The sequence below is a fragment of the Aulostomus chinensis genome, chromosome 5 (assembly GCF_037954235.1).
Source record: "Aulostomus chinensis isolate RoL2024-O1b breed Wild chromosome 5, RoL_Achi_v1.0, whole genome shotgun sequence".
In the NCBI taxonomy this organism is placed as follows: Eukaryota; Metazoa; Chordata; class Actinopteri; order Syngnathiformes; family Aulostomidae; genus Aulostomus; species Aulostomus chinensis.
In genome coordinates this window covers 21,606,366-21,630,420 of record NC_141324.1, presented here as the reverse complement: position 1 = coordinate 21,630,420, position 24,055 = coordinate 21,606,366, and the positions used below count along the sequence as shown (strand labels likewise).

General features: G+C 40.7%; 1 protein-coding gene across 1 annotated transcript in view; it reads right to left on the bottom strand.

Moving 5' to 3' along the window:
- The window catches only part of pappa2 (pappalysin 2), a 75,271-nt gene that overhangs the window by 3,105 nt on the left and 48,111 nt on the right, over positions 1 to 24,055 (bottom strand). The window contains exons 18-26 of the mRNA XM_086203884.1: positions 23,727 to 23,792; positions 23,545 to 23,641; positions 23,157 to 23,334; positions 20,032 to 20,245; positions 16,405 to 16,573; positions 15,689 to 15,821; positions 14,788 to 14,909; positions 10,279 to 10,350; positions 2,338 to 2,436 (exon numbers count right to left, since the gene is read on the bottom strand). Coding sequence (XP_086060010.1) covers positions 2,338 to 2,436; positions 10,279 to 10,350; positions 14,788 to 14,909; positions 15,689 to 15,821; positions 16,405 to 16,573; positions 20,032 to 20,245; positions 23,157 to 23,334; positions 23,545 to 23,641; positions 23,727 to 23,792 — 1,150 coding nt within the window. The remainder of the gene's footprint in view (positions 1 to 2,337; positions 2,437 to 10,278; positions 10,351 to 14,787; positions 14,910 to 15,688; positions 15,822 to 16,404; positions 16,574 to 20,031; positions 20,246 to 23,156; positions 23,335 to 23,544; positions 23,642 to 23,726; positions 23,793 to 24,055) is intronic.

Genomic DNA, 24,055 nt, shown 5'->3' with positions numbered 1-24,055 from the left:
CCTCCTATGTCATCGCTTCAACTACCCCAGTAAATAAAACCAGTGCTGCTTGCACTCCATAAAAAAGAGACAGCTGGCCCCTGCACACTGATCCAGACACTAAAGATATGAATATCGATTTAAATGTTTTGCCAGATTCTGGAACAAACTGTCTTTCTCACAAAATAAAGTGAATCAAACTCACTTGCTTGTTTGTGTGTTTTAATCTTCCGTGTGGATAAATATTGAAATCGTGGAAATGTTTTCCTTTTTTGGCAGCAAACAAAGCATGTGGTCTGCTTTACGCTGCATTAAAAACCTGAAATTTCCTACACCTGAATTAGTCGAGGCTACATAGAAACAGAGAGTTCTGTAAACAATCCCAACATGCACCTCTGCTCATGACACCCCTCTGCTCCGGCACTGCAGGAGCAGTGGTGACAGTCAGGATGCTGACTCTCACAGTGGTTCCGGTTCCTTCCCTCTGCTGAGCCGGTTTACAGCGGCTGAATGAACCGCCGAATGTCGGACACCTCACTGCCCGCCCCCCCCCCCCCCCCCAACACAACACAACACACACACACACACACACACACACACACTTCCCCCCAGTAAAAAGAGCAGTTAGTGGCAGTCTGGCAGCTCATTTATTATGACGGCAGCTACAGACTCACTGAACTCCACCATGGAGGAAGGAGCTGCCTGTGAGTCATAGCATGCCGCCGACATGAAGGAGACAGCGGAGGCTCGGCCAATCACAGGCCATAGGAATTCATAGGCAGGGCCCCCTGAACGGGTGTCATGAATATGTGGCTGCACAGTAGCCAAATAGGGTATAGTGGGAGGGGAGTGACTGCACGTCTCATGAAAGCTCAGAAAAATAGGAAAAAGAGCATGTTTATGTGGCAGTGGCTGACCCGCAGGCCCAACCTGGACATTCCCATTATTATTCATACCATTCCTCTTAGCCACCCCTTATATACACACCAATCATTTAGAGCAATTAGTGTAATGTGATACAATGGAATCTTGTAATAGGCACGAACACGCTATCATCAAAGAGCGTATATTAGGATGGATATCAGACGTATTCCTCCAGCTGGTCAGGGCTATTCTTCGGAAACCATACTTCATCCAAAAAAGGGTATTTTGCCTTTTAAGAACTCAAAAATAGGTGTCTTCAAGTCACAAAGATGTTTTTCTTTCTAATTCCACAATGCTGAAAGAGCCAGCCATGTACGTTTAGCTAGATGCTAACGGCAGCTGTACCAGCAACATCAAAACAGTCAAAAGTACATCGTCCGGCATAATTCATCCACATCTTCTTAACCAAGCCAACTTCATTTTTTGAATCATTTATTTTTGGGATTATTAACGGCCCCATTCTGTTGAAGCAACTTTTCCCCGCTCGTTCACCGTAGCGTTGAACCTGAAGTGTAATTGTTTGATTTCAGATCGAATCAAAGTGGATTATCTAGCCTTTGGCTGGATAAAGTAGAGGTGAATTATGCTGTGCGATGTGTTCGATGGATGGTTGAATGGCATTTTTGACAGTCCTCCTCTCATTGGTAGTTGGTGCCTATGGGGCACTATGAGCTTCTCACTAAATGTACATGGCTGGCTCTGGATGGGGGGCATCTTCATGAGCTGAAGATAACTATCTGTGAGAACTTGAAGGGTAAAATAAACTTTTCAGGTTAAGAATCAGCGTAACTCAATCAAATGAGCTGTAACGTACTTGTCGTCTGCACAAAAGATTCTTCAAATGAACTGTTTTGGGGTGGAGGGGGGGCACCAAAAAACAAACGAATGCCGTCATGTTCATTGCTGTTAAACCGTCATTGCGGTAAAAATCTCAATTTGGTATAAAATTTTGATCATCATTTCCAAACATGGACAAACGGTTTAAAATAGAAGGTGTAGCAGCGTTGAAAGCAGGAAGACACAAGTCTCCTGAGTTGTTTTAAATCCACATGAGAGAGACTAAATAGGTGCAGTCATTAATAGGAGAGAGAGAGAGAGAGAGAGAGAGAGAGAGAGAGAGGAAAAGTAGCAGAGATCTCTGTTTGTTTGCTTAGTGGAAGTCTTCTGCGTGGCAGCACAGCGCTCGTGCCAAGACAGACAAATTTCTACAACTATAAACAGGAAAATCTGGCTTTCAAACCAGCGTCAGGCTCTCAGCTCCATCTTTGATTGCAAGATGCCCTGCTGCCTTCTACACAAAGTGGACAGACATTATGTATCTGTGAGAAGAGGACCACTGGGAAATAAATTTGTACAATTAAAACAAACACAAAATAAACTCTGTGTGTGTGTGTGTGTGTGTGTGTGTGTGTGTGTGTGCGTGTGTGTGTGTACCTTTCTGGTGGAGAGTGTAGAGGGGCAGCAGTCTCCTCCATCATACTGGCAGTAGGCCCTGTTGTTGATGGTGTCACACCAGCCATCCCCTCCAAAAGGCTGGACACACACAAACAACAGCCACTATTACTTGTTCTGCTTTATAAAAAACCCTCCTGATCATTTTACCTCATACAGCACAGCAGGCTAAACAAAGAAATATAATCCACATCTTCCCAGAAAACAGATTTTCACTAAGTGACATTGTTGTAAAACACTTTTCCATTAAACAAATCAAAATTAACTCCTGCTCGAGTCCCAAGGCCAAGTTGTACATTCAGTCATAGCTGAGAGTCGGTTGCTTGCTCACTGGCTGCCCCGACAAAACTTTCGCAATCAATCAGAGACGATGACCTGAGTCCATTTACCAAGCTGGAGGCAGGTCTCCCCATCCATGCACAAGGAGGTCTGGATGCTTTATTTAGCAAAGACTCCTCGTGTAATCTAATATCACGTTGGCTCTGCCAAAACTTTCCCAAGTAGGTGGACTCGCTCTCCTCTTAGACCACCACCACTTTTAAAACATACAGAAAAACACTATGCAGTTTAACAATGACAGTCAGCTAGTAGACACACACACACACACACACACACACACACACACACACACACACAAAAAGATAATTCAACAAGTAGTTTTATAGTGTTTAAAAAATGCGCTGTTACGTAGTTCACATGTTGGATGATATCTCATGGAATACGTAGTTTCTGAGTGCTCGTTTGGTGGATCAATCAGATGGACCTCTTGATCTTTGTCATACAGGTTCTACAACTGCCCCCCTTTTAGTGATCAGTGGCCGGTCCTGTTCACTGTAATTGGACAAGTGAACGTGAAGCCAGATCACGACTGTGTCTTTCAGCTACCAGTTAATATGAGAGCCGTTTTTCAAAATGATTCATCTCATTAACATTCTGTGATTAGTTTTTTTTCTCATCATAACTCTGGAGATTTCTCAGGACACTTCTAGGTTGCACTGAGTTCTTGTTTTCTTTTCTTTTCTTTTTTTTTTTTTTTGCAGTTTACTTTATGAGCCGTAAAGAACACCGATGCAATTTCATGTTGTATAGGGCTGCTAAAAACAATTATTCCATTTTTTTCCACTGATTTGATGATGGATTTTGATCATGATATTGGTAACCTTGTTATTTTACAAGTATAAAATGCAGTAAATTTAATTTCCTAAATGCTGAACTTCCTCCGCTCCATGTGAGAGTCAGCGTAGTTCCTCAACAAGACCGAACTACAACAATGGCGGCAGTGGATGAATCTGCAGATGTTCAGACTCACTTTGGATTCAGAGGCAAACCCTGAAAAGATGATGTAGTTAAAAAAAATAATTGAAAAAATTATGTTTCTTTTTGAAAAAAAGTATAAACCTTTGAAGTCACTTGACTTGAACATCATGAAATATTGCAACCCGCTTTAACAGCAGCCCCCGTTACAAACCAATAGCCTCCTGAAGGAAACCAGCTGGGAGATGTGTTGATGGCAGCGCCGCACGAATGGGATCTGAATGTGCGCCGGCTAAATGTGTACTTTTGTTATGCGGTGCACTTTGTGTAATAATATATCACAAATATTAGAAATTCCTCATAAACTCTACGTATTTCAAGTCAGTCTATGAATATTGATACATTCAAGTAGAAAATCAATATCGAATCGACATCAAGTTGCGAGCCAAAGTATTGAAATCAAATCTAGCGCAGTGATTAACAACTGCATACCTGAGGCCTAGAAGAAATGACTTCCACATTTTGACAGAAATATTGTTTCTTTTGGCCTTCCAGGATAACAAAAAAATACTAATACAAGGAATGCATCCAACGTAATTAAGCGAGCAAGGTTGTTTTTTTTGTTTTTTCTTTTCTTCTTTTTTTCCTATTTCATTTTTTTCAGCTGTCATGTCACGACTCTTCAGGTATGGTTAACATTAGAATACATGTTGATTCCTCAAACTGATTTTCAAATGTTTTTTTGGCCAGTTTACCATCAGGAGAAACTCTGGAGTGGCACGCGAATTTATGGAATTCAAATTACACAGAATGGCGAGCACGTGATGAAAACATTTTTTTAATGTTTTTGACTAAACCTTGAGGGCTTCCCTCAAGTGCCAAGTGTAGCATGCCAAAGATATTTTTGGCTTTCTCTGGTGGGCCGATGGAGTCATTTCAAAGACTCAGGGTTCTACCTAAACTGTACAGGGGGAGAAAGCAGCTGCTGAGATGATTTCTCAAGTTTTCTTTTCACTTCAAAGAGCTCCCACTTGATGAATCCCCTTGCTTTTCCCAGCAAAAATGCCATGGCATAAATAAATCTATTTAATCATTCTCTCTCTGAGTAAATAGCAGCAATTGCACCAGGTTTACCTTTCATGTCAAAAGCCAGTCATGCACAGTTCAGGCTTGCCTAACCAGATGTCAAGTTTTATTTGAATTTTAAAGACACTGAGCATTGTTGTGGCTTTTATGGTCAATCCACATAGAAGTGCTTAACTAGCAGACTCAAAACTGCCCATGTGAGGTTAATTTAGAGGTCAGCTCATGTTGAGGTCATTTGGTATTTACATTGCTTACAGACTGTATAAATTACTTTCAACAGAAAAGCAGGACCCACGAAGAGTTATCAAACCCAGCAGTAACCGATGGCTAATTAAACCATACTGGTCCGGGTTTTACTTTCGTCGTCTCACTCCATTCCAATCAGTTTTAGAAGAGACAGAGACTTAAAAAGCAGGAAGAGCAGCCAGTGTCCACCTCACTAACATAAACATCCCACCTCTTGGCTATGTGCTGTCATCAACACCTGCCAAGCTCTTTAACAGAACATTATAAAACACGGAAACAGTGAACACTCTTCTGTCACGCAATATGTTCATTTTTTACTTGCTACCAAGTATCTGTATCGTTCTTTTAATAGCGTAACCCCCCTGTGGGTCGACATCATGCCTCGTAGCCAGCAGTGACTGCTACTGAAAACAGCTCCAGGGTGAGAGCGCCTTGGCTGTTCTCTCCCCGCTCGCACAGAGACGGCGGCGTGCTGCAGAGAGCAGGAACATGGGTTGAGGGTTCTGGACTCCTTTCAACCACTGCAAATGAGCTCCAGGAGAAATTCAGAGCAGAGCTTGTATGCTTGCCTCCTCTCCTGAGTAAATCCCTGTGGAGATATTCCAGGCACCTCAGACTGAAGGCTTTAGGGAGATGCAGGAAAGACAAGTAACATGCTGAGTCTTTTCTTTCTTTCTTTTTTTTTTTGGGAATAGCCTGCAAATGCAGAGGGATTCTCCCAAAAGAACTGGAAGATGTGACAAGTACATCTGACTTACTTTTTAGTTTGAATGAATGACAATGGATGCCGGGGGGGGCTCGGTGGTACAAAAGCAGTTCACACAATCAAACAGGGGGCACTCACAGAGAGCACAGTCACCAGGGCGTTATGACGTCAACAGATCCAGGGCCAAATTTCCAAAATAATTCCAAAAGCTATTTGATAGTTTCTCAATCTAAGATCTATCATCCTACCAAATCTTATCCAAATTCCACCCACGGCTTTCTGAGTCATTCTGCTGATAGACTGACAGATAAACCAGTGCTGGTAATCACATGACTTTCTTGGTGGAGGTAAAGATAAGTCAATTAATGATGACAGTGTGGTATTTTGGTTGAAATCTGGCACTGGCACTGCGCTCTCGGAGCCAAACCTGTTTCTGTCATAACATCACTTCTAATCTTACACGGAGTGAATGTTCAACCATTATTAGTTAATGCTTTGAATATTTATTTTAACGTTTTGAAACCAAATCTGCATTGGAAAAAAAAAAAAGAATGATTAATCCGGTTAAAAGAAGTTAGACAAAGGTTTTCTGCATTCATTTATTTTACAAACCATCATTTGTGATCGTTAATAACAGCTCCCTCTGATCTACTCTGGCTGTGAAGTACTGTCATCTCGGTTGGGACTGGCTGGTTGAGAGTTGCAGACATCTATCGTCTGTGTGGTCGTTTACACCTTCAGGGTAAGAAAGGTCACATGTGGTTTGAGTCAGAACTAAAAAGGCCTTTTTTTTTTGGAACGAAAAATTTAAAAGTCTTCAAGAAGCTTCCACAAGTCCAGTTGCTTATGATGCAAGCCTTCTGGATTGCAACGTATTTTTATTTGTGATGAACACCCTTAGAACGGTGTGGGAGTTTGAAACGATAGCCAGAATATTTGCAGACAACAGGAACCACCTACGCTTTGACTTGAGATGCCGACAACATGGCCTAATTCCCAAAAGTCTACGTTGGAGCTTCACAGTGAGAGAACACATAGCTGATAGGATCTTTTCAATGGCCATTTCACTTTCGATCAAGAGAAATCTCTTTAGCTCGCTGTGAGGTGCTGAAGGGCCGGAGAATAGCGGTGCAGAGGTAATCAAAGCTGCTGCAGCAGCAGTAAGTCAAAGCTGCTAAGCTAACTTAAGCACTGGATTTAGCCATAAATTCATAAGCAACTACTGTCAAATCTGGTATCCTCATCCGATTGCTGTCATTTCGCCATCCATTGCTGCCAAATTCTTGATAACTTTTGAAACATGACTTTTTTCTTCCATGTCTATTGCTCTTCTGGTCACGTACAACCCCAACAGCACTTCACTGGTTATGCTTTGAAAGGTGGTCAGGAACCGAGTCAAACGCTGGAATTATTTGAACGCTGAGCCCCCACTTGATGCCAGTTATACACCCTGAGCAGTGCTCCCACTGTAGTAGAAGTGCTAGGCTTTAGCTTCTGTCTTCATCTATTAAATGTGATTTCCTTGCTGAGTCAGTCTCACATCCTGAGTATATCCTTCAAAAGCATATTATAGACATTTCTGTCTGCTTCTGTCTGAAATCGCTTTTCGGTTTTTACAACAACAAAAAAGTGACAGTATCTCTGCAGGGAAGCCATGCGTCTCGCTCTGAAAGCTTGAAAGATTTAGCAACAGTAACTAAGAGGGCGGGACTTAGTGAAGGGTCAGTAACTGGGAGTGGTTGACCAACCACAGACACGGAGTGCAACGCAGAGTTGACGCAGCTGGAAGTGACTTCAGAATCCAAGGGTGGGGGTGGTGTTGACGGCCGCCTCAAGAAGCACCTGCTTCAAACTACTGACTATGTTCTGTTTTGGATAAATTCAGCCGTTCATTCATATTTACTGTTTACCTATTACCCTGCATGTAGTGTTGGAATCTATATATCTATATCTATCTATCTATCTATCTATCTATCTATATGTATGAATGTATATATATATATGTGTGTGTGTGTGTGTGTGTGTGTGTGTGTGTGTGTGTGTGTGTATACACACACACACACACACACAAGCAAACATTCTCTCTTTTTTATATAATTTGCCATAACTGGTCAGGAGGACAGTCTAAACATGTTAAGAAAAGCGTGATGCACTTCTCCAGAGGTATTCTGCCGGTGACGGCTGACAAGAACAGCTTGGCCGTTCCTTTCAGCCTATCAGTAGCAGAGTTGTTGCCACTCTGATACAGTAGAGGATACCCAAGGTGACATTTACACTTACTGTTAGTGACTTACTGATGTAAAAATAAAGAGAAGGGAGAGGGAGAGGGAGAGCTGTGGCATCGGAGAGAGCTCTGGCATTGAGCATATGCAGCACATGTGGTTTGGTATAATTTACAATGTTGTCATGGAGGAGCGGGTTATAAGCAACTGTTGTGCCTAGCAACATTCACGGGAAGATGGAAGGGGAAAATGTAGTGCTGGCAGATAGGAAGAATATTTTAATACCTTGAGACATCAACAGTTTATGTGTTCCATTAGTAGTTCCAGCCTTTTCTGAACCCAGAGGATCCATGCCAAATAAAAGCTATCTGGCTTTATGATTTGAGACGATTTACAATCGCTGCTGAAATATTACTGAGGAGAGATGGATGTCGGATTGGGGATTAAACTTTCATTTATGATACTAACTGCAGGGTGCATGAAATAGTTGAACACATGCAGAAAACTTAAGTCTTACTAGGGTGGCAGATAAAGACTGCAACGTTTATTATATCACAGAATGAAAGACTGTTGAACAAAACTGATTTATTCCTGTTCTTATCAGTGATGGTGTTCAGAGTAGTGGGGAGCTTATTCTGACAGTAGCAGTGGAGAAGACACAGTGAGGTTGTATGACTTGGTGATTGATTGATCTTTTTTTTTTTTTTTTTGCCAGATTTTGGTTTGAGTGTGCTTCATATATTAGTTTGAATATTCCTAACATAGGAATTGAAGAAGACCTGTTTTTTCATTGGTGGGTGGTGATAATGCACCTTGGTATACGACCAACTGATCCTAGAGCCACCAGATGCTGCTGTTCAAATAATGTGGGCACGCTGGGTGAAAAAATGAGAAAATGACAGTTGGAAACTCGCAGTGACACTTGCCCTGGTGTTCTGCCCAGGTCTGAGGACAGGAGCCCACTTGTTTTGAACCAAAGGGCAGATGAATATCTCCTTGACCCTCCCGTCAACGGGGAAATGTAATAATGTCACTGAGAGCAATAGAAATGATGAATCTCACTATTCCCTTACAACCTCATTTCAACAATACTGCACTGTGTGTGTGAGTGTGTGTATGTGTGTGCATAAGACTGTGCGTGCATGAAGGCACTCATGTACAGAATAAATATCACACATAGGTATAATATATATGTACATATACATACATACATATATACACACATATATACATATATATGTATGTATGTATATATGTATATGTACGTGTATATGTATGTGTATGTGTATATGTATATATATATATGTGTATATATATATATATATATATATATATATGTATATATATATATACACATCTTCATCCAAATGTCAGCTACTTACTGTCAGTTTCTAATTATGGTCTTTGCGATGAAAGCAAGCTTTGCTTTAAAGCAGTACTTCACCAAAGTTTCACTTTTTTGTGAGTTTCTTATACCTTGTCACTTATAAAGAAACGCTTTCTCCTCAAAAGCACTATGAGAGTTCCCTACCCCATGAGGCTGACTGGAAAGATTTAGAAGTCTTTTTTCATCACTTACAATTAATCTAAATCAAATAAAATTCAGTACTTAATTTATTTTCCTTTTTATCAGACAATCCATTAAGCTTGGCAGTAGTAACAACTTTTAGAAATGCCAAGTTCCAGGAAAAAAAACAAAAAACCTCTTTTGGACGGATCTAAACGGATTCTTCTGAAGTGTGAAGAGTGTGCATATCAGAGCTCTGTCATGGTGAAATGAGAAGCCGGTTACACACTGGGTCTGGTATCTTGAGTCGTGATGACAACAGAGATACAGCCTGCTTTGTTTCACATTTAATATTATCAGAAAAGGACAGTAAATTAAAGGTGGTTGTGCCCAGAAATGGAGATTCTTTTAAGTATATTTCCTACCTCAGTGTTAATAAAATAACATAAATGGAAGCCAAGATCCTACTGACCTGCAGGATAGAACTCACACTTGACGTGTTATCAGAGAGAAGAACTGCATTATCTGATTAGCGACATGTAAGCATCAAGTATCAAGGAGCCGATACAGTGACAACCAGAACTACTGTCGTTTGATTTCATTTCCTTTCTAAAACATCAGATCAGCAGCATATCCTCTCTCAGCTACAGTAAATACTTTTGCAGTTCTTGGTTCTCCAGGTAGAGCTTCAGAGTATCAACCCTGACTGAAATAGACGTTGACTCATTTAACAGTGTCAGGAACCCGCGTGAGACTGATATCTGGATGGAACAGTCATCGCCTGCAGCGTTGGCCTTCCCAATATGTAGCATGGATTGATGGGCAGGAACCAAATGGGGCGGGGGAGTATTTGCACATACCGCTGTACTTGATGCATTCTGCTTGGCTGCTTCGACTCTTACCTCACATGACTGGATGCAGTGAATGTGTTCAGGGGCAGGGTACCACTTCATCATCCCTGTGCAGACAATTGTCTGGAAATCAAAATAAAAAATGAGAATGGTTGAGTGATGCTTCCAAGAAGTGAAAAACCATTGTGTTTGACATGGAAAACAATATGACATACACCACCAATGGATTTCTGAAAAAAAGACTTGTTTGTGTGTTTGTTTCTAGGCTTAATGCACCACAGCAGAAATAGCTAAGGGACAGAACTGAATATCAACAGATGCATGGATGAGATGTCCTGAAAATAAACAGAAAAAAATACTTTTGAAAAGCTAAAAATCCAAAAAATAAACATTTCATCCACTGAGGAAGAAGCAGCTACTGATGCCATCACCTTGCCAGACATACACCGTTTAATTCAAATGAAGTGAAATTAATCTTGGAATAATAACGTGTTTGACATATTGGATGACAATATACCTACACGATTATTAGATTATTATATTAAAGAAAGGACTTGGTGTATGTGTGTGTAATTCAATGTTTTTTTCAACACCAAATCATCTAGTCAACTTCAAACTTGGTCGGCATGCTGCTGAGGATCGAAGGAAGTGTGGTGCTGAATGTGAAGAGGTACAGCTACCTCAAACGCTCATATGTTACACATAAGAAAAGAAGAAAAACCCGACAGGAAATTTCCCGTTTGCAGTGTTTGTTAGTGTTATTACTGCACCCAAACATTTACTGGACGTTGCCTAATATGGACTGAACACATAGAGTGTGAAGGGTTGTCAATGATCGTGTGTCACAATTTCCATTCCAGATCAAGAATCAATCTAATCAACTTCAAAACGACTTCTGACTAGACTAAACTCACTAAAATCTAACTTTAATCTAGGCAGATTTCATTGACCATGATGACTGACGGAGTGTTTAAAAGATTGCTAACTTATTGACTAACAAATATGGGTGGTGAAACTCAAGCCTCCCTCGATGGTTTCCCGCGCAGCCTGCACCAGTGAGGCAGACCTGATGTTTGAGATAACACAATACCTCACAATCACACGGCAGTGTCAGAGATACGGTGTAAATTAACAGACCTCCATCCAACTATTTGACCTTGGCCGGCGTAGATTTACTGGCTGACTGACTGACCACCCAAAAGTAAGACGAAACTGGATCGCTGTTTGCGACAGCGTTCACGTAGGTGATTCCTGAGATATGATGGTGCGTAACATGACCCACCTTTAAAGCAAAAAAACAGCAGCACTCGAAACAGAAATCTGGCATTCCTACAAGTGTGTTCACGGCGACTTGTATATACACAGAGTGTATTTCCTGAAAGGCTTGACGTCAGCTGCAACCTTTACTCTTGCTATCTGTCAGTGATTTCCATTGAAATTCACTTGAATTACAAGCACACGTACACACTCAAATACACATTTGGGAGGATTTCGTTGTGTGATAGTGTGTGATTAGCTGATGCAGCTGGGAAATAAAAAATGGTTTCCTAGAAAAACTTGTAAAGATACTGCCCTGGCAATGACATAGTCAAAAATCTGATAGGAAACACATTTACAATACTATGACGAGTTCAAACATGTCAGCTATTATTTGACTTCTTCACTCAGAGAGACTAGAAATCACTAAATCAGCTTGAAACCATTTTTTATTTAAAAGCAGGTTCAGTCACTGATGTGCTTTTGTTTACTTAGTTGTCCGTGAACTCATGGCAAAATATGTCTTTTTAAAAAGCGTATAATGACTTGCAAAATGAAGCAACCTCATAAACCTGGGAGAATGAAGTGTACCAGTATCTGGTGTCTCTAATCTTGTGCAATATGTAAAGTACATCTAAGCGAAGCCTGAGAGACGCCTGCTGATTAAGCCTGGGTGAGAACCTTACTTTGACTGATTCAGTTCATTTTACCCTTTTAGATTATTTGTGCAAATACATTGTCCACCGTCCGTCCAAAATCAAAGGCAAAAGTATGTTTTTTTTTCAATATATTATGGGAAATGTAAGTACAGACAAAAAACAGAGGGAAGCACTTCACATAAACATCAAAGATGGCAGTTAGTATTTATTGTTGCTAAGCTAACTAGCGGTTAACCATCCCATGCGGGTCTGGAGCTCCAAAACGCACCGAGTAAAACAAGGTATCTCTCAACTATATCATGAATCAAAAATACAAATATCTGGAATGATCACACCCCTCTGAATGATTACATTGGACTAAAAGTTTTGATCTAAATTCAAATGTATGCGTTAAAAAATCCTAACGTTACTTTGAAACTCGTGGCACTGTGGTGCAGTGGTCAGCACTGTCCCCTCACAGCAAGAAGGTGCCAGGTTCGAGTCCCGGCTCCAGCACAAGATCTTTCTGTGTGGAGTCTGCATGTTCACCCTGTTCCTGTGTGGGTTCTCTCTGGTACTCCAGCTTCCTCCCACAGTCCAAAGACATCAAGAGAGGACGAGGCTGATTGATACTCTAAATTGACTGTAGGTGTGACTGTGAGTGTGAATGGTTGTCTGTCTCTATGTGTTGGCCCTGTGATGGACTGGCGACCTGTCCAGGGTGAACCCCGCCTCTCACCTGAAGGCTGCTGGAATGAGCTCCAGCCCCCCCATAACCCTTAACAGGATAAGCAGTAGAAAATGGATGGATGGACTTTGAAACTCGAAAGGTGCTTGTGATTTCATGAAGGACTAAGACTGAACTGTTAATGTTGAAGCTCACAGATGTTAGTAAATCCAAGGAGTTTGTTTATATATCAACTGTTTCACAAATTGGCTTTCTTTGTCTCGAACTGTAACTTGGTTTATCCATAAAGATAGATCAGTCTGGAGCAGTAGCTCTGTTCGCTCCATGCTGTTGTGCAGGCCACCAGATGTTCAGTTCCATTATTCACTCTGAAGGGTGTTTTTTGTGAAAAATCTCAGTGTTGTTTATCGATGGATCAACTTTCATGGCGCTCCAGACTGGTTGCATGGCAGCAAGCAAGCAAAACAACCACAATTTTTTTTTGTTTTGCAAAACCTGCCAAGATTTTCCAATTGGTAGCAAAACCACAATCACTTGCTTAGTTGCGGTTATTTAAACCAATCAAGCTATCTCATTGTTCAGCGCATCATGTCTCATCAGGAGGCATGAAACAGCTTCAAAACATATGCAGCCAGTGCTGCAAACAGATCTGCACCACACCCCTCCTCTGAATGTTACTGAACTGACTCAATGAACATACAACTACTTTTATTATATTTAAAGGCAGTGAACACAACTAATATTTGACAAATATAGATTTTTATGCAGTTATTAAAACGAGGTTAAACCAGCCAATAGCAGATATTGTGTACCTGTATCTGTCTCATAGTTGATGCCAAAAAGTTACAAAGATCTGACGTTCCCTGAAAACATCCCTACGTGGAAAATGAAACGTCAGTTAGAAGATGATTTCATGGGAATGTTTAGAAGGGAATGCGTCCGGTGTCCTACAAGTTGATAATCAAAAGAGAAAACCAAAATGATAAAGTCAATTTATGAATCACATTTTCGAAGAAAATATCAACTTTGTGCCGTGAGAAGATGCGAAGGTTTTGTAACCAAGGTGGGTCTGGTGAAAAGATGGAATGTAGGTCCGGTTGGTGCTTATTGAAGTGTTCGGTGAACTGACGTTGGTCATTTTGAACCAGTTTACGTGGAATGAACTGTAAAAAGGAGGGATTACAATGAAATGCTGTGGTGTTGATTAGCTCAGATGTTAGCGACGCTTTTAGAACTCTTCTTCCCGTGCGTCTGCTCAGAGCTCCTCCATCTGGCTGCAGCATCTGTTTTCACCCTAAAATCAACAGTGTTTTGGTTTGCTTCCTATATTTTGTCTTTTTAATGATTACATTGTCACCTGAAGTGAACTTGGCAGCCATTCACTTGGAAAGAGGTCTAAGCTTTTCAGGAATATCATGGCCTTGATTGTGTGGTCTGGCTTATGTGGTCGGGGGTTTCAAGCCTATAATTTGGGGTCGGACCAAACTGAAAATTGAAAAAAGACGATTGGACCAATCAGGGAAGGTGCAAAACGGGCTTATAACAGTTTGTTCTTTGATTGCTATTATTACTCTTAAAGGGGAGCTATTATTCTTGTCCATCCTTTCTGACCTACCAATGTTGCTATAATGTCAGATACTCATGTTAACCAACACCAGCCTGTAACATCATGTGCTTCCTGCATTGGGAGTTAAGTCCTGCAGGCTGTTTCTGCTGGCTTTACACGCTATGTGTCACCGTCCTTTCTGATCTGTTTTACCAGTTTTACGTCTAGACATCCCAGACTTCCATATATGGATGTGCTCCCTGCATGCGCACAGCCCCCCCCCCCCTAAAAAAAAAGCTGTTCTTTAGAAATCCAAGATCAATTTAAATGACCTGAAAATAGGTTTAATAGCTCCCTTTCATAAAATCATTATATTACAGCAGAGAAAAGCGCTGAGGCAGCATTAGGATCTCCCTCCTCAGGAACCTCACCTGGAGTTTGGTGGGCAGCATCCAGTGTTTTAAAGAGTCAGATGTTGTACCATTGGGCAGAACCACTGGGTCACGCAGATCCATGTCCAGGGCCAAAATGCATGTTGGGTAGCAAACAGCTCCTGCAAGAACAAGTTAGAACAATTCAATAAAACTCCACTCGAACTCCCGTTTTCCTCTTTTGAATTAAATTTGGTGCGATTATGTCATCATTGTTATCTAGTTCATTTTATAAAATAGATTTGAATAAACTTCCAGGATGTTTCACAGATACATTTTATGCAGCAGGTTTGGTAAATATCAGTGTACTATTAGTATACTTGTAAGTGGACAGTAGTTATTGGGCCATTTTTACATGTTAACTACACAATTACACCTAATACGTTATTTTGTGCTGCGACTACAAGTACTTTTTAAGTTTAAGTGATAAATGTACCACATCTGACCCTTAAATATTTATACAGATTATCACCAGAAAATCTCACAAGTGTTACCTTTATCTAGATACCAAGATTATTTATGTAGATTTTGTAGTTGCACAGTTTACACTACACATTAATGACATTAAAAAAAGAGAAAAAACAAAAACTATTTGCACGATTATCTCTCAGCATTAATGGCCAATTGCGCTCAGTTTGACATCTGCAACCTCAAATTCATTTACACACTTAAAATGGGCCAGAATAAACAGCTTTCTATCCTTTTCAGTAGTCGAGCAGAAAGAGGAGTCAAGTCAAGTGATCAAGTGAAATGTGAGAGAAAAGGGAAAAACAAATGATGCTGTACCTCCCTGACTGTCTTGTCTGTCGGGTAGCGTGACCTAGACTGGCCAAATAGCAAAAGGTTTGAAAGAATTTGCCGCAAAAGAGAACATAATCAGTAGTGTTTATTTGAATCTCACCAACATCCATCCCCTGATCACAGCTGTACTCGACAGAGTTGAGATGAGGAGGAGCAGAGCAGGATCCCTGGAGCCTGGAACACATGGTGAACTCTGCTGTCCATCCACCATCCTTGGTGCAGCGAATCACACTCTGGAAACAAACACAGAGATTAAAATTCACTGCGGTCATTGAGAACTATGTGCAGTCTACACACGTTTGCTGCGCTGTCTCCCCGCAGCTCGAGAGAATCTCTGGCAAATCACTTCTTCCTCCAAGTTTAATTGTAAACAAAATCTGATATTTGTTGTTGTGTTGTTATGTTTTACGGGTAAACGTGAATGAATGATATCTTATATTCTTTTTTAAAAATTGAAAATTTAACATTGTTTTAATTAAATATGGCATCAATAAAAGCTTACACCTCAGAAATTCGAAGCATCGCAATCTAGGGATTTCCTAAAAAAAAAAAGAACTGGTTTTACTGTGTTGTTGTCTCAGGAGAAGCCTTTTTATAAAGCTTATTAATAGTGACAGCAACTGCAGATGTTTTCTCACACTTCATTTACCCTGCATGTACTACTGGATTATCCCCAAACTCTTTCCTTTTTTAAGTCAGACGCAGTAACACAACAGTAACGCAGCAGCACATACATGCACTGTCACCGTTTTACTGGCTTTGTTTTGGAGCTGCAGGGCGGTAGATTACTGAGGAGTCACGTTGTTGCCATCTTACATTTTCTGTTGCCTCCGGGCACTGCAGGGTGCAGTGAGTGTTGTAGTACAGGCCATCGGTGCAGTTATACATGCCCTGAAAGACGTCGGGCAGGGCCGGGCAGGATATCGGCTCACAGCCAGAGTCTTCCCACTGCCCCCCCTCGAGGCACTCCAACCTGAAGTACTTTCTAGATGCAGCAAGAACATTATATGAAACTTGTAAGTAGTACACATAACAATCAATGAACAACAACATCCTTTTCCAGTTTATGTTATATTAGTTCAGTGCCTGTTGTTTGAGGGGGCGGGGCCACGGGTTTCTCAATCTCTGACTTCAATCTCAGCCAAACTGTGTGTCATGTCAGATCCTGGGTGAGACCCTAAGACCTGAGACCCGGACTGTGAACTCAGGACTACACCTCCTAGAGGCAGGAGCAACATGCTTGCCAAGTCTGATGCGATGGGTTCTTGAGTTAATCACAAGTCATAACTCAAAGACATACAGAGATTTTTAGTCAGACAGTTGAATTATTTGGAGACTTACAGGTACTATGTGACTGTAAATCCACTGAGAACATCTTTTGTAGTTATATCAAACTAATGCGGGTTGGGAAAAACCATAAGTGGAAAACAATATTTAGAATGATGTCACATACTGTGTGCATGTTAGCGTGAGACATTCAATTAGACACACACACAACATCTAAGTGTGATGATTAATATCTTATGAATCTAAATATAATCAGTGTTAACTTATGTAACTTAACTTTTAAAATTTTATGAAAAAAGGGGCGCTTTTTTATTATTAAGTCACAGCGACACATCAAAGACTTGTGACATACATTACATATACCAAAACATAAACTTATTTTATTTTTTATTTTCTATACCGGTGTGTCTATATCTATGTTTGTTGATTACACCAGATGATGTTTTGATGAAAATGAAAGACTCTACAGTTCTAGAATTATGCCAAATAGCTGCTTCATCCTCACTGTGTTGTATCAAGAACTTTTAAAATGTATATGCTAGTTAGATGGATCATTAGATATGAAAACATTTCCTTTCGCCCTTCGCTTTCCTGACTCTGATGCTAAAAATCTACACATACATGCTTTTACGGTAAGTTGACCTTTACTGTGTCTAACACACAGTTCTTGTCCATCTCTTTGCATTCTCATGAACATGTGATTTTTGTTTGTTGTCTTCTATATTTTGTCCACGTGGTTTTCGTGTACTTATTTGGTGGTGCAGTGCTGTAGAGCTGCAGAGCTGGGTTGAATCAAAGTGTATTGTGGTTTATTTTTTTAAAAACAGTCCATTTAGAACCACACACAACTATGAATACAGATACCCTCCACACTGCTGCTCCGGTTCTTTTGTCCCATTTTACTTTTGCAGTATCAAAACCAGAGTATGCATGGACGGTGGCCCGTTCTTTGGCAAACAAGATTTTCGATGTGAGGCAGGTAAATGCAACAGTATGTGTTGCGATGTACATTTATATGGGTACACGTGTCAAAGGTAAGAATAAAAAGCCAGCTAAAGCTCTTTAAAAGCTGCTCCTGTTCACTTTCACACGTTGGACTATTAAAACATCAGGGGTAATTAAACTGTTTACACATATGTTTGAGAAAGTATAACTCATAAAGTTCCCCAACTGCTAATGGATTTTTATACAGAAAATAGTTTTCCACCTTGTTGAATAGAAATATAAAATTACAAAAAAACAAATGGTTTTTTTTTTTTTTTAACTGGGCTCATATATTTTAGATAGATAGATAGATAGATAGATAGATAGATAGATAGATAGATAGATAGATAGATAGATAGATAGATAGATAGATAGATAGACAGTAAAACTCAGCTTAGATATTAGATAAGCTGAATTTAATCGTAATGCATGACACTAAAATGAGGAAAAGATGGTCTCACTGCATTTATTGCACTTGAACAATACAGCTGGAGAGGTGTGAAGATGGATGGCTGACGTTGTGTCTCCTCCTAACGGGAAACCCTCATCTTATTAACAACATGTTGTAACTGAGCTCGGTAATGAGCAGTTACCCAACAAACACAATTGGCAAAGTCATGACGAGGCCCACTTAGCAGCAGTACAGCTTTTATTAGACCCTGATGTGGGCCTGTTACAATAGCAAATATAGTTTTGCAGGTGATGGACCAAAAAAAACAAAAAAAACAAAACCCCACAAACAACAAAAACCTTAAACCTCCTTCAACGTCACCCATCGATATTTAAGGCTTCGCTCGAGGGCGTGTGAGTGTGCTTGTGGTCCATGTGTTGCATAATGTAAATAAGTCAAAGCCCCTAATTTTATTAAGCAGTGCGTGATGGGAATCTTGTAAAATAGAGGAAAAGAACTAATTTCCTCCATTACGCAGGGAGGCATGGACGATAAAAAAACTGCATTAACTTTGTCATTTGTCTACGCACTTGGCATGACACAACCCCTCATACACGGCAACAGTGTTTTTCCCGCAGATTTTTTTGTGTGTGTGTCCTAGTTGAACATAAAAAGTAATATGACTGAATTTCATAAGGTCTTGATAATATGAGGTGTTGGTTTCCAAACAACTAAGAAATCACATGGAAAAGTCTTAACAATCTTTCTGTATAACTACAACACTATGAACACAGTGATCAGTGCCTGAACCCAGGACTGAATCAACTCTCTTTTGACTAAACAAAATTCAAGTCCTGGTCAGAAAAATAAAAAATGGCAAGCCAAACTGTCAAACCCACAACTGTGATGGCCTAATGTGTTACTTTTGCGATTAAACTAATTGTTATTTAGTTACTTTTTCAAACACGTAATGCATTAGCAAAGATAATCCCTGGTGAAATCCCTCTGATTTTGTTTCTCGTGTTCTTGGAGGTGGCACCTGCTGTCCTGCACTACGGTCGGTGGCAGGTCAAAGGTCAGTGGCAGTGCAAATGTGCGGCACTTTATACCAAATGCATTCACGTGGTGAAAGTACTTGCAAAGGGGGAAATGCAACTCGTGCCTGAGTGATGTGTCTGTCGGCTGCAAACACCTGCGAGCTAAGTACGGCTCTGTGACAGCGACATTTCTTTGAAGAGCTTTTCTCTGCGTGGCAAACCGGGCCGGGGAATTGGCCCGTGGTGACACAGCGGCCGAGTGTTGCCGAGGCCGGATCAGGCACAGCAGATGGTTTCAGGAACGTTGCCTGTGATGTCGTCGTGCCTGACCCAGCACAAAGATGTGTAACGCTGAGGTCGTATGAATCACCTCTCGACCGAGACAAATCTGTCTCAGGCCTTTTACAGTTACTGTACTTTTCGTGCAAGTGCTTTGTGACTGAGTTGTGGATATTTGTTTTGAACAATACAACATGCATTTACTGTATTAATCAATAAACATTTTGTCCGGAGCTATATTCCATGAACACTGTGTTTTCCATTGTTGATGTACTGTGTAATGCACGCTCAGTCGTGTTCCTTGTTTTGACTGGCTTTGTGGATGCTCTGAAAACATTGTTTGATTTTGAGCACACATACAATTTTGTTGAGGCGATTGTTTGATTTTGAAAGAAGAGTCCGAGGTTTTTAAAAAATGGTGCTATCCTCTGTCTGCTGAGCTGCCAAAAATCCTAAACCACTTACCTCGGTGTCTTCTTTTTGAGACTCCCAATTACATAGAAGCCTGGGTTGCATTTGAAACGGCACACGGAGCCAACATCATGCCCTGAAGCCAGACAGTCTCCTGTAAGCAACTTGGCATTGGCTATGTTTGGAACCTCTGGACACTCTATCTTGCAGTAGGCCTCTGGAAATGACCACAACCCGTCCTCCAAACACACCAACCTGTCACTGTCACCTGGAGAGGAGAGCGAAGGAAATATTGCGCTACTTTTGCTCTATTTAAGAGAAAGCGTCACAGAGGAGCAGCATCAGAGGCCGCTTATGGTTAGAGGTTAATGGCAGTTGGTTAGTTAGTTAGATTGTTCGTCCGTTAGCAGGATTAAGATTGTTTTTTAACCTTTATTTATTCAGGGCAATCTCTCTCTCAGAGTCTTCCACATTCTGCAAAAGATGCAGGAATATTTTTTCACTTTCTTACAGTAAACTCTGCGAGGTGGGACACTTTTTTTTTTTTAGTTTTTCATCCATTTCTCAGGGACTTTCGTGTAAATCTTTTGGGGAAAAAAAATCTAGCGTATTCAAAGTGACAGTATCACATCTAAGTATTAGGCTTACAAAAATAATGCATTATAATCCAAAGTCAGTAAGGTCTTTATTCGGTCTGTTCTAGAGAAGTGTTGATAATGAAAATGCTCATTTTGGAGTTTGTTATTTGTGGCTCTGTTGAAATGTGCTGGCTTCTACTGGGAGGAATCACCGCATCTTGGTTTTCCTCATCAGACCACTGCAATGCTCCTCCGTGACAGTCGAGAAAAGTATGCTTTATTACACTTAGCGCTCAAAATTCTATTGTCTGTGCTGAGATATAATTTGCTTCTGACATTCTGATACACTTGAAGCAACAGATCAGCGTCTCCTTAAATGTATATTGACAGATTCTTGGATCAATAACTCACGAAATATTGCGGTAGCGTACGTGCAGCCAACTGGCAGACGAGGGTGCAGAGAGGAAGTCAGTGTTGAGTCGTCACTCAAACGCTATCTAAGTTTGCTTTAAATTTGTCTAAGTGTCAAAGTCTTGTGCACCGTACAACTAAAGCACCAAATAGTACATAGAAGCACAACTAGGTCACATCATGGATTCATTTGTCTCAGAGAACATTCTTGTTTTGTTTCATGGCTCTGTCTTGCGTAGTTATGAGGAGACTATGGCTTCTACATTGCCCAAAGCTAATATTTTCTGTGCCTGTATGGCCCCACATGAAGCACGAGCGTTGCTAAGAGTTGAGATTCATAACACCAGTTCACAATTTTATTGGCTCTATAAAATGAAATTAATCTTTAATATGGCATCATGATTTTTATAAGCTATTTAAACATTGCTCTGGTGATAATCAAAATCCCTTACAGCTGTACTGTACACTCGATCTATTCTTGTGACTTACAGGCTCGCTGTGCTTTCGTTGCTGACAGATGCACGATGGCCTCCAAACACATTTCACTAAACCAAAAGCCACAAATAGAATTATTTCTGCCCAATCTGTTTTTACATCATGAATACAGAGGTCTTACTGCTGACTCCACAATGACATTTGAGCATTCACTGTGGCTTCCCGACCACAAACACAAGTTCGTGGACATCACGCTTGTTCCATCTAATCAATTCAAGAAGCATCGACTCAGTCTGTGCTGTGAAAAAATGTCAGTGTTTGTCTTGAGTCTGTACTGTAACCTGCAGTTACATTTTAAACGTGCAAAACCTGCGTAGAAGCTTAAATGAGACGTGTGTGTCCTTCCTTCTGTCTCTGGAACTCCGCCCAGGATGCACTGAACCTGTTTTTTCAGGTAAGATGCACCTGAGCAGGTGGGTTAATAATCTCTAGTGAGCTTGTAGAGGACTGAGGCTTCTAGCTTGGAGGCTACTGGACTGAGAACAACACTCAGCCTTCAATTTCAGGCTTTGTCTTGCAGTCTTGCGCAGTTGTCTTACAGTCTGGTTATGTCAATAAATCCTCACGTGAAAAAGTTTTCTGTGTTTGACTTTGGTCAGTAGAGTGGCGTACTGTAGGGGTATAACAAGGCCAGACGTGTTTACAATTTTGAAAATGTCTTTGCCAGTGGGACTCCACTAAGTGCTTCTATTACATATATTTTGCAGCAGTTGGTCACCGCTACAAAATTACTGTTGCTGCCGCTTTAGGCTCTTATGAAATGTCATCTCTGAATTTCTTGCACGCACTGCAGCAAATCGAGATGGAAAAGTCCCCTTTTTTGTGAGCAGCGAGCATACCCCAGGTAATGTGACCAGAATGAGCACATCTGCTCCAATCTGGTTGAAATTTCAGCAGAACTGAATACAGAAGAGAGGCTGTTTCTACGAGTTTAGTGAAACCCAAAGCTGACAAATTTTGACACTAACTGAAAGAACATTTCTCTGGAGCTGTCCTCTCTACAGAACACTTACAAATGGTCATTGTCTCTCTCTATTTTGAAGATGAGCAACTGAACAGTGACAGAATAGTGAAAAATGTTGGCCAGTCTCATGAATCAAACACTTACACAACTATTGGAAGGCACTACTATTCAATTATTTGCAAATCTGCAACTGAAGCATTCAAATACAATAAAAATATCCAAAAAGTGACTCGAAAAGTAGAACTTCCTTTGCGGAGATAATTAAACAACTGCATACTGGGACTTTTTGTTTTTGTAGTTTCTTGTGAGAGCTCTTGTGGAAACTGTTTAAAAGTTTGACTGACCCTAATAAACTCTCTAAAAATGTTCTTTGCGGACCTTTAAGATTTGTATTTGGGTATCTATGATTTACATTGGCAAACGGGTTTATTTTGGTCTCCATTATTCAAGAATGTGAAATATCTTAAGACACAAAGTATAATGTTTCATTGAAACCCATTGAGTTTTTCCTCATCTCATTTGGAACAGAAGCCGGTTATATCAGATACATAGAAATTGTTCTTCACTTCCTGATGGTTTGCAATTACTGGTGATTGCTTGATTTGTTTGTATAGGAAAATAGTTAGTTGTATCCTATCTTGGAGACGGTAAACAGTTTTTTTTTCCCCCAATGGTTTTTCAGAAGGTTTACTGAAGAAAGAACACACTCACAACAGACAAGATGAACGTACCTTGAAGGATGGCTGGTGATCCACAGGTGAAGGAGCACTGTTTACCAAAGGTGGTTCCCCAGGGGCAGCTGAATATGGCGTGGTAGACATGAGACTGATCAGGCAGGCCACAGTCTACAGGCTGACAGCTAACTACACGATCCCATAAACCATGAAAACACTCCATCTCTGCCTGCCTCTGGAAGAAGAGAGGGCACAAGATAGAGAGAGAGATCATGACGGGCTGTATTCCTGTATTTAGCTGAGTATTTGAATAGGAGTGGGTACAAATGATGATGAACAACTTTCAAATACATAAGCATAATAATGTTTGTATGAATGATGGCCAACATGGGTAACCTGACATTGAGAGGACATTTTAACATGGTATCATGTTCAGTCATTCTACCTGATGGGGCGGGATTCCCCGGCCATTGATGACAGTGATGCTGAAACCATGGTGACACTGAGCAGAGCAGTGAGAGGAATCCCCTCCTCCTGAACACCTGCAAAGACACACTGATCAATAGATTTGTTGGCTTGTTGTTGCAGCTCGTCGATGTATCAATGATTCGTTACAAAGGGGTCTACCTGACAGAGGCGTGGTCTACCTGGGGGGGGCTGCAGCTGTCCATCTGACACGACTGCCGCAAACAGCTATTGCAGGGATATCAGTAGAAGAAGAGAGAGATGAGAGGCAGAGAGAGCAATTCCCAAAAGAATACTACTCTGGGTTCGCTAAATTAATTATTTCCAGATTTGTGGAAGCTAAATTTTGTAACTTCCAAAAATAAAGGTATTAGTCCATTATACACTCATGTAAAGCCCAAACATCTATTATTTTTACTTCCTTACCTTTCAAAGATAGTATAAGGTACTCAATTTCTTATGGAGATTATGAGTTTTCCCTGCAGTCGTTA